General features: G+C 49.4%; 2 protein-coding genes across 3 annotated transcripts; one reads left to right on the top strand and one right to left on the bottom strand.

Moving 5' to 3' along the window:
* Positions 1–646: 646 nt before the first annotated feature.
* Positions 647–3,614, top strand: LOC125523305 (protein NRT1/ PTR FAMILY 5.8). Of its 2 annotated transcripts, XM_048688353.2 has the most exons (4): positions 647–941; positions 1,045–1,262; positions 1,902–2,431; positions 2,521–3,614. In XM_048688353.2, exons 1-4 carry the CDS (start codon positions 884–886, stop codon positions 3,278–3,280), a joined length of 1,566 nt encoding a protein of 521 aa, XP_048544310.1. In that variant the 5' UTR covers positions 647–883; the 3' UTR covers positions 3,281–3,614. The 2 variants fall into 2 exon arrangements, with proteins under 2 accessions (XP_048544310.1, XP_087392755.1); XM_087536629.1 differs by lacking the exon at positions 647–941 and having other exon boundaries at positions 1,131–1,262; positions 1,912–2,431.
* Positions 3,615–7,864: 4,250 nt separating this feature from the next.
* Positions 7,865–8,420, bottom strand: LOC125523774 (uncharacterized). The gene has a single exon (XM_048688843.2). The coding sequence runs from the start codon at positions 8,257–8,259 to the stop codon at positions 7,987–7,989; it is 273 nt and encodes a 90-aa protein (XP_048544800.1). The 5' UTR covers positions 8,260–8,420; the 3' UTR covers positions 7,865–7,986.
* Between the last annotated feature and the right edge of the window lie 2,292 nt (positions 8,421–10,712).

The following is a 10,712-nucleotide window of genomic DNA, read 5'->3' as shown; positions in this document are numbered from 1 at the left end:
ATTTCATATGCCTTTAAGATTTGAATCTTGAAACCTTCATTACCGAAAAAGATAAAATTAATTGCTCCATGTTACTCCAAGCTTCCACCCGCATCCATCAGTCGATGCTCCACCATAATCTCACACAAATGTATATTTCTTATTTCATCTGCTAAGGTTTTATCGACGTGTTTTCTTGAGTTAGCCATCGTGAACCCCAAAAAAGGAACCTGTTGAGAAATAGTCAAATTTATTTAAGTGGTAGACACATCGCATGCAAAAGCACCTTCGCTATGCTGGTGATTATTAGCAGTTAAAAACGGAATGGCGGTTGTCAGGGCTGAGGGACAGGCATAACCAATCCGGGCCCTGCAAAACCTGAACTGAGCTTTGCCATGCTTGTTTTACCAGTTGCATGAAATAAAACAAACTAGAGGCAAAAGCTTGCCACCTCGAAATGGCAAGAGTTGCGTACACGGTGCAACACCGCAGGTCCTTCGCCGTCAACCACGGGGTCATTCCTAAAGCGGCGATGAGTCTGCTGCGGCACTAGCTCGGTCTCGTGGAGGGAGAGGCCACGATGCATCCAAAAAGGGAAAATACATTGCCATCCGAACCTTGGGGAAGAAAGCGCTTTAATTTTCCCTTTAAAAGGCTAGCTAGAGAGGGCTTGTCTCTTGTGCCATTGGCTCTGGATTCCACTTCCTGCCTCCCCGCCTCGTGCAAGCTCCAGAGCTTCGCTTGCATGCACACGTTGGCGCGCAATGCGCAATCGTGTGTAGCGCACAAATCATATCGACGGATTCCTGCTGTCTCCTCGTCCCTGTGAGTAGGTGAGCCGTCGGCGGAAGAAGCAAGCTCAGGTGCCGCTCTGTTGCTGGTCGGTCGTCGCCGGCCGTAGCTCATGGCGACGGAGAAGGGGTCGTCGGCGTCGCTGGGCCGGCCGTGTATTCTGATCATAGGTACTGTACTGGGAGTACAAATATGTTGTGCAATCCAGAGATCGGCGTCAAGCTGTTTCTTGTTTGTTGGCGATGGTCATCTGATGATCTGGTCAATTTGCAGTGGTGGCCGGCGTGGAGAGGTTCGCGTTCAAGGGGGTGGCGTCCAACATGGTGAATTACCTCACCGGCGTCGTGGGGATGAGCACGGCGGCGGCGGCCCAGAGCGTCAGCGCGTGGGTAGGGATCACCTCCATGCTGCCGCTCGTCAGCGCCGTCCTCGCCGACTCCTACTGGGATCGCTACTCCACCGTCACCGCCTCCTCCTTGCTCTACGTCGCCGTAAGTTAATTTTTGCTCTTAGTTGTTTCCACCATATTGGCGCCAATTTTTCTTGTTGGTCATGTTCTTGTGTGTGTTTGTTTGCACTTTTTTTTTTGGCACAGTTTTCTGTTTCCGGGAGTCTGGGGTCTGAATTAAGAATCATCATGTCGTTTTTTAATGCACTTTGTAGTTATAGTCAGGTAGCATAGTTGCTCTAGGACAACTGTGATATTTATATTGTAGATAGATACTCTGTAATAATATTAGGACAAGATGGAGGAGATGGCACCAATGTGGGAGCACATTGGTTTACACACTCTGTTACTGGCATGAAACCAAATTGCAGCATGGTAGGAGCTGTTGCAATGCAGACATTTGGTGCAGTTCATGATTGTCAAGTTATCATGATGGGAAATGTACACTACACACCGTTACGTTTAGAGTTCACAAAAAAAATTGACAGTCCGCAATGCTTAAACACCATCAGGAATGTGTGTAATATACATGATTTGAACATACCCAATACAAAGCTAATAAGTTAAGTTTTCGTCCTGATTTTTTGCCTTTGGAAAAGTGATTTGCTAGTACTACTGCATCATAGCAGTAATTGAGATTCTTCCGAATGCTTACCATTTCCCACTAACACGGCATCGTCAGGGGCTGGCAGGACTAGCCTCATGGGCAATGCTTCACAAATGGCTGCCATGGGCGACGCTCTTCTTGCCACTTTACCTGATCTCCATCGGGCAAGGCGCGTACAATCCTTCGCTGCAAGCCTTCGGCGCCGACCAGCTCGACATCGGAGACGAGGACGACGACGGCGGCGGCACGGCGGAGGAGAAGGGCAAGGTGAAGAGCGCCTTCTTCCAGTGGTGGTACTTCGGCATATGCTGCGGCAGCCTCCTGGGGAACACCACCATGTCCTACGTCCAGGACACCGTCGGCTGGGGCATCGGCTTCGCCGTCCCCTGCGCCGCCATGGCCCTGTCCGTCGCGGCGTTCCTCTGCTGCACCCCTCTCTACAAGAAGATCAGCCAGCCAAGAAGCGCCGACAGGCCTTGCTCTGAGAGCATCCTCAGAGCTCTCAAGTCACTTCTTGCGAGTGTTTCGGCCGGAAAGATCCGTTTGTCGTCGAGACATGATGGTCAAGACGACGGCGACGACAAGAACAATGCTTCCGAGCTAGAGTAAGATTTGTGCGTTCCTATCTAAATTCTAGGGAAGTTTTTAGTTGCATTTAGTGACCAATGCAAAAATTCTGAACTCTGACATGCAGGTTGCAGGAGAAGCCCCTGAAACTAGCCAAGCTAACTGACCCGGAAGAGACCAACGGACCCGGCGTGGCCAAGATCATCCTCAGGCTGCTGCCGATCTGGACGGTGCTGCTCATGTTCGCGGTGATCTTCCAGCAGCCGATGACCTTCTTCACGAAGCAGGGCACGCTGATGGACCACCGGGTCGCCGGCGGCGCCTTCGTGATCCCGCCGGCGACGCTCCAGAGCACGATCACCGTGTCCATCATCATCCTCATGCCGCTCTACGACAGGGTGATCATCCCCCTGATCGGCGCCGTCACCCGGGAAAGCAAGGGGATCACGGTGCTCCAGCGGATCGGCGTGGGCATGGTGTTCTCCGTCGTGGCCATGGTCGTTGCGGCGCTCGTCGAGTCCCGGCGCCGCCACGAGGCTGCCGGCCAGATGAGCATTGCCTGGCTGCTCCCGCAGTACGTGCTGCTGGGCGTCTCGGACGTGTTCGCCGTCGTGGGGATGCAGGAGTTCTTCTACTCGCAGGTCCCCGACGCGATGAGGACCATCGGCATCGGGCTCTACCTCAGCGTCTTCGGCGTCGGGAGCCTCGTCGGGACGCTGCTGATCGCGGCGATCGAGGTGGCCACGGCGGGGGGCGCCGGCAAGGGCCACGGCTGGTTCTCCGACGATCCCCGGGAGGCGCGCATGGATAACTACTACTGGTTCTTGGTGCTCCTGAGCTCCGTTAGCTTCGTGATCTTCACACAGCTTTGCAGGTGCTACCATTAGCGTTGGTCTGATGCCAATGTTTGCCATTCGGTCAAATATTAGCCACTAATTGGTTGCCTACTAAATGATTAATGATCTAGCCAACCTCACATAAGTCTTGGATTTGCCAATTTTTGGACTGCCGACACTTTGGCTAGCTAAAACTTGGTAGCAAACCAAGCATATGCTCAGAATTATGTGGCATTCTTACTGTTGCCCGGGTGCAACTTACACTACACTAGGTGACAGGGTGAGCTATAGTGCAGGTGTGTGTTCTGCTTTTGTAAAACTCTTGTGCGTTATTAGATAGTGTAAAGAGAGCTTACCAAAGAATGAAAGAAACTAAAGTTGCATATGGATAACGGTCTCATTCAGTGAAACTCTTGTCGAGCAGTTGTTTTTGGGCTCTTTTCTGCTTTGTTAATTGATGTCCAGTAAGAATGATTAAGATAGGATAAAGCGAATACATGTTGCAAGTGAACCATGGGTTTAAAGAATTGAAGAGGCATAAGATCTGCTAAAGTGAAGCCACCGCTTTTTAACAAGGAAAAGCCCGAAGGCCAAATAAAAATTCTACTCTCCCAAAATAACATTACCCAAGTCCTTCCCTTTTGATGCGAGTGGCGATTATCTGTGACGCGTACTTGTGTTGCAGAAGAGTTTGGTTCTCTCGTTCCAAAAAGAAAGGGTCTTCCACAATACTAGCATGGTAACAAAAAGAGAGGGCCTTCCACAAAACACCCGAGGTCACAAACATCCAAGGTGAGATCTATTGCATCTCATGGATGAACAATTTATCCATCATGCAAGTTACCTCGTTACCGGTCTTGTTCTCTTTTCTCGTTTTCGTGTTCCGGCATCTCAGTGATCAAATCACAAGGTGTCTGGCCAGACGATTATGGATACCGTAACACCGAGAGGGCCAGAGAATATCTCTTCATCATCGGAGGAGCAAATCCCAATTTTGAGCTATCAAGTTACTTGATATACTTTTCCATGAACCCGTAAGCCGCCGTAATAGCCACCCATTTACGGATGACGTTTAACAAACCCCAAAGTTCATGAAGTAAGCATGAAGAAACTCGATACTCTCACCGTCTAAGGAATCATGCAAACGTTAACCATCTCTGTGTTATGTACCATTAAACTTGTGACGAATGAATCTCATAGCATAACATCAATCCGGGTCGATTCAACACAAATGTTCTCTTAACATTGTGCCCTCAAAGTTGCTGGCATAGACATGCCCATGACCAGGAAAACAGAATCATCATGCAACACTTGAGCTAGTCTTAGAGGCCAGACTAGGAATACTTCTTACGGTTTATTATTCCACACGTGCATATGAGTCTTCCTCCAAGCCTCGTGTTATTGCAGACTCGAGAACCATAGCAGTTATAGCATGGAACATAAACATAATTATGAACATAGAGATAAGTAATAGCATTTATTATTGCCTCTAGGGCATATCTCCTACAGTGGCGCGCGCCCCCTCTTGTCAATCTGAATTGGACAAGGGGTGCCCCCCCCTTTCCCTCTCCTGCTCCTCCTCTCTTTCCCTCTCCTACTCCTCCTCTCTTTCCCTCTTTGCTATTCCGAAAAAGGAAAAAGGAGAGGGGAATCCTACTTGGACTAGGGAGTCCTACGCGCCCCCCTTGGGCCGGCCACCTCTCCTCCCCCCTTTATATACGTGGGAGGGGGCACGTCCCCCAACACTTACCCCCCCCCCTCCCCGCCCCAAACTGCTCCATTTGCACCTCCACTGCCCAGCACGTCTCTAATAGACAACAATTGGCAGTGGAGGTCAGCTGGCTTCCGGGTCAAAGGAGGGGAAGCAAAAAGTGACCCACTAACGGGTGGGCCTCCACATGGTACCACGTGTGCGGAAAAAATAGAGGTGATGTAAAGATATTATGTTGGAGAAGGTGATCAAAAGTTGATCCCCGATGCCTCTAAACTAGGGTCCCAAAAATGTCCTTTTAATCTCAAGCTCAAATATTTCTACTATGAACAGTAAAATCTAACATACTAATTTAAACAAATGTTTTTGAAAAAAACATTGCCTAGTTCTCTGTCCGCATGCAAATTTCGGTGATTAATCATATTTATGGAGGTCTGGGAAAAATAACAAAATCAGTGCTGCAAAATGCTTTTAAAAATTGTCTTTTTGGAGCGTCGATATTTTTTGTCAGATCTCCACGAATGTGATTTCATCACGAAAATTTGCACGCACGTCAAACACTCATTGATATTTATGACAGAAGATTTAGCATTTTTAATTTTTTTCCTTCTATTTTTTCAGAGTTTGCCGTTCATCAGGGTGCACATTTCTCGGAGTTTACTGTCGGGATTCTTTTTAGTTTCTATGTGCACCGGGATCAGGAACTCTATGTCCGCTTTTAAACGGTGTTTTTTAATACGGGTATCCGTGTCTTTGGTTAAAAAAAGGGAAACGTTTGGGGCCGGGGCGCCGGCCGAACACTAGGCCGGTCACGCCGCGTCACACCCCCTTTTTAACCCTCCATGTGGGCATATGGTCCACCCCACCGCTTCACCTCATCTCTTATCCTTTCCCTCGGTTCAGCCCAACCACTCATTCCCCAATCCCTTCCCCTAATCTCTCTAGTTTCAATCTCATCCCACCGTAACCACTGCTTGCCACCGTGGCCAACCATGCCACGGCAATCTTCTCCGGCGAGCTGCCCGACCACTCATTCCCCAATCCCTTCCCCCAATCTCTCTAATTTCAATCCCATCCCACCGCAACCACTACTTGCCACCATGGCCAGCCATGCCACGGCAATCTTCCCCGGCGAGCTGTCCTGCTGCAGTGCTCACGCAGCTCTCCCTCATCCATGGAAGCGAGAGGGGCAGTGTGGTGGGGCATTGTGCATGGATAGTGCCGACGGCCATGGGCACAACTGGAACAGCCATGCGCGGTGACCGGACTACAGTCCATCGACACTGCAAAAGCAGAAGCCGCCGGTGATGGAGATGACACACTCCAGTGCTGCAACCGGTCGGCTTTTTTGCTGGAACCATGTCGGCGAAAAGTTGGAACCATTCCGGCGAAAAGCTGCAAGCAGCGTTGCCGGCGATGGAGATGGCAGGCTTTAGTGCTGCAACCGGCCGGCCAAAAGCTGGAACTATGTCGGCCAAAAGCTGGAACCATGGCGGCAAAAAGTTTCAAGCAGTGTTGCTGGCGATGAAGATGGAGGGTTCTGGTGCTACAACCGGTTGGCTTTTTTTGCTAGAACCATGCCGGCGAAAAGCTGGAACCACACCGACGAGAAGTTGCAACCAGCATTGCCGGTGATGGAGATGGTGGGCTACCATGTTTTTTGTTTGATGAAACCAGTGTACCAAACTTTTTTTACCATGGCCTTCGATTTTTGCTACAACCCTGTTTTTGATTTTTTGTTGGATCCATCTGGAACCACTTCAATTTTATTGTTACCATAGTTTTGATTTGTGCTACCACCGTTGTTGGTTTTTGCTACCACCCTACCTTTTGATTTGTTTTTGCTGGATCCATCTTCTTTTGCTTGGAACCACTCCAAATTTGCTACCACCGTACTTTTTTTGCTACCACTGTATTTCATTTTTGCTGGAACCAACACTACAAATTGTTGCGTTGGGGCGGACTAGTAAGCACCGGTGCTACAAACGGCAAGCGGCTCCGATGAGCGGCCCCGACCAGCGCGCCGACGAGCAGCTCCGGCGAGCTGCTAGCGGGAGGCCTCAAGGCGGACCAGTAAGAACCGGTGCTACAACCGGCAAGCGGCCCCAACGAGCACGCCGACAAGCGGGTCAGGCGAGCTGCTAGCGGGGGGCGCCGGGGTGGACCAGTGAGCACCGGTGCTGCAACCAGCCAACGGCTCCGACGAGCGTGCCGACAAGGGGCTCCGGCGAGCTGCTAGCATGTGGCTGTGAGATGTCATGGAGTTGTACGTGAACGAGAAGGAGATTTTTTTTTTCTACTCTGGATCTGACGGTTATATGTGCTTATATCCAACGCTAGGGCGTAGACCGGCCGAAAATTTCGGCAAGCACACCCGCGCCTAGCGGTCCCCTTAAAGAAAAGGGGAGACTCCCCACAAGCGGTGCTTTTCTAGTTTGCTGGAGATGAATCAAGGATCAATTTTTATCGGTAGTTAATCACCAGCACCAATCAGAAGCAAGTCTGAAACAGTGATCAAATATGAAGAAAAAAAGTACAAAGTCAAATCCTTCATTTATGTACATGAGAAGGCTATAAAACAGAGCAAAGCTAAGCAGTCCGCAGGCACAACACTAAAATAACGGGATGTTTGTTTTCCGGGACTTTTTTTATAAGGATTAAAAAAAGTTCTTTCTAAAGATTTTTTTTACCAAATAGGAAAGATATTTTAGGGACTAAACTAGGCATTTGGGACTAAATGAAAAAGACTTTTAATGAGAGTTTTTTTTGAGACTTTTCCAACAATGCATCTTCTTGCATTCAATGACCCGCCATCTTATGGTGTTGTTTGATTGTTATTTTTTTATATACTAGAAACAACATGGTCATTTAATAATTTCTAGAAAGGGACTAGGGATTTTTAATCTCTGAAAACAAATAGGAAGGAACTTTTTAAACACTAGAGACTTTTTAGTTGGGATTAGAAAAAGTTCTAGAATTTATGAATCATGAGAACATCATCGGTCCATGACGATTCCATACATATCCAAACGTCTCAGATGACCGGTCAGTACCCGGCGGCCACCTCGGAGCCGCCGCCCTGCTTGCCGCTCTTGCCGGCGCTCTTCTTCTGGTACTTGTCCTTGATCCACTGGAACCCCTGCGCGGTGCCGGCCTTGACCTTCTTCAGCCCGGTGGCCGCGGCCGCCTTGGTCTTCTCCACGCCGCCCTTCTTGCCGTCGCCGCCACCGTTGCCGCCGCCGCGCGCCCGCGGGCTCGGGTCGGCGCCGGTGTCCCACTGGTCCGCCCACGACGTCCCGAACGAGCTGCTCCGCTGCATGTCGGCGACGACGAAAGGAACGACCGTCGATGAACAAACCCTGCTGACTTAGGAACCGAGGAACGGATGGATGCCTTGTGTGCCTGCGTAGGGACAAACTCTTTTGCTTCTTGTGGTCGCCGGAGAGGAGGAACGGGAGGCCGGGGCTTTATAGGCGGAGCCGGGGAGAGAAGAATGGTCCTGTCGTGGCAGCTGGGGGGGTGGAAATCTTGTGGCGGAGGGCACGAGAGATGCTCAGCCGTGACGCCCGGCCACGCGTTCTGGAATGGTCCTGCTCCTGCCTGCGGTTTGAGCCTCGGAGTCGGCGGCGTGGTGTGGACGAGGGCAACGCGCTGACTCGGCAGGCAGCGTGAGGTGAGATTGGGGAAGCTTCCCGGCTGCGGTGAGACGGGGCCGTGGGTCCATGGGGGGACGTTGGCCCGCCCGTCGGCGCCTGTTGTGCTGACTTAAAACGGTCGGGAGGCGAACCAGAAGGAACTGCTTTTTTATTGACATGGAAAGGAACTGCTTTCGGTACACGGGAACAAGCTGTGACGGTCCGTTTGGCCTTTTTTAAGGACGGGACGGTGCGGGCCCGAGTGAATCGATTCTTTGAGGGAGGAGGCTTCTTGGCGCGCTCGTTTCACCAGGCGTGGAAGGCAGGAATTGCATGCCCGGCTGACTGCTGTGGAGAACGAATAGCCGCCGCCTTTCCCCATATTATTTTGTTCTATCTATCCTGTCTGGCTCCGGCCGACGATGCACGCGGTGGCCGCCGACCGAAAACAACGTGTCCGAGGACGTAGGCACGCGCATAACTAACGAGTACTAAGGGCATGTACAATGCATAGCCTCAAGATGATGCCTCGCATGTCTGTAAGATTGGGTATGACGTAAAGTAGGTTTGGATAGGGAAGCGGAATCCTCTTCAGGAGGCGGGTGCTTGAAGAGAAAAAATGTGGTCCGGTGACAAAAACTGAAAAGGTTGGAATGAAAAGTAGAGATGCAAGTGTACTAAAGTCTTTATTTCCTATTTCTTAATGAGGCCAACTAGTGATAGCTTGCATTGAGGAAAAAAATAAATGTAGATGCCTCAAATTACTTTTTGTTATCGAGCATATGTATCCATATGCCACCATTGTACGTGCCCTAAGGGCATGCACAATGGTGGCATATAGATACATATGCCTCATGATAAAAAGTAATTTGAGGTATCTGCATTAATTTTTTCTTTCCAATGCAAGCTATCACTAGTGGGCCTCATTAAGAAACAGAAAATAAAGACTCTAGTACACATGCATCTTTATTTTTCACTCCAATCTTTCCAGCTTTTGTCATTGGACCACACGTTTTCTCTTCAAGCACCCGCCTTCTGGAGAGGATCCCGCTTCTCTATCTGAACCTACTTTACGTCATATCCGATCCTATATGTTATACGAGGCATCACTTTGAGGTTATGCATTGTACATGCCCTAACCGGGTGATCATATAAAGAAATAAAAAAACAGTTTTGTAATAGCGTTTAAATTATTTGGGCATCTCCAACACTAACCCACAAATGATCACGGTATTGTCTGAAAATCGATCCAGAATAATGTCGAAACACAGATATGGAAGCCGGTCATTCAATCTGTATATTTTAAACCAGATTTTAATAAACCAAGCATTTTTTTATGAAATACGACAAAATTAGCATTATAGTAGCTAGCTTCCGCCAAAGAGAAACAAAGCTTCTGCCAAATTGATGCATGCTAACTTTACTTTCGCGAAAAGAATCTCTACTTTTAATGAAACTTTTCATAGCCTGATACGGTTTATTTTTGTTTGATTTTTCTTTGTCCCATCTCCCACCACCCTCTTCTATGATTTATTTTTGTCTCACCTTTCACCACCGCCTTGTGTTAAAAACCGAATCAATTCCTACTATACTTTCTCTCGTTTTTCTATCCTGGTACTCCCCATCACGTATGATTCTTTCCTTCTTGGGATAAAGATCTCCTTCTTCCTGATTTTTAACCAATCATGTCTTAACTTTCCTTGCTTAGGTCCACATTTTCCAAATCACAAAGCAATCTAAATCTTTCCTTTGGTCTCATCTAGATCGTGTTCATCTTTCCCGAACTCTTCCTCACCCCCACGGCTGCTAGGACTAGCCCGTGGACGTGGTGGCCTTGCGGACTAGGGACGATGTGGCCGGGGCTCGGTCCACTCGATGACTTCTCCGCAGCCGGGACGGTGGATCCGACTATGAGCCTAGCGGCGGCCAGATTGTCCCGATGGGCAAGGCGGTAGACGGCCGGATCCTCAGATGGAGGTATGTGTGCTTGCTTGTTGATGTGTGTCTATTTGAAGTGCTTGCTGCCATGGTCGAGATGCATCTGTGGTTGACGTCATCTTGCTAAGGACGGTGTGGTCCACGTGCTCAACCATAGCAACAACCACCAGGACGGCGGTGGACACACGGACGACGACGT

The sequence above is a fragment of the Triticum urartu genome, chromosome 7A (assembly GCF_056163025.1).
Source record: "Triticum urartu cultivar PI428250 chromosome 7A, HENAU_Tu73, whole genome shotgun sequence".
Classification (NCBI taxonomy): domain Eukaryota; kingdom Viridiplantae; phylum Streptophyta; class Magnoliopsida; order Poales; family Poaceae; genus Triticum; species Triticum urartu.
The sequence above is the reverse complement of the archived record's forward strand: the minus strand, read 5'-3'. Positions and strand labels throughout refer to the sequence as shown.

What these genes read in the sequence shown, in the direction of transcription:
- LOC125523305 (XM_048688353.2), top strand. Translation starts at nt 884, where the DNA reads ATGGCGACGGAGAAGGGGTCGTCGGCGTCGCTGGGCCGGCCGTGTATT. An exon ending in GCCGTGTATTCTGATCATAG is followed by an intron (nt 942 to 1,044) that starts GTACTGTACTGG and finishes GTCAATTTGCAG; the next exon opens with TGGTGGCCGGCGTGGAGAGG. An exon ending in AACAATGCTTCCGAGCTAGA is followed by an intron (nt 2,432 to 2,520) that starts GTAAGATTTGTG and finishes TCTGACATGCAG; the next exon opens with GTTGCAGGAGAAGCCCCTGA.
- LOC125523774 (XM_048688843.2), bottom strand. Translation starts at nt 8,259, where the DNA reads ATGCAGCGGAGCAGCTCGTTCGGGACGTCGTGGGCGGACCAGTGGGAC.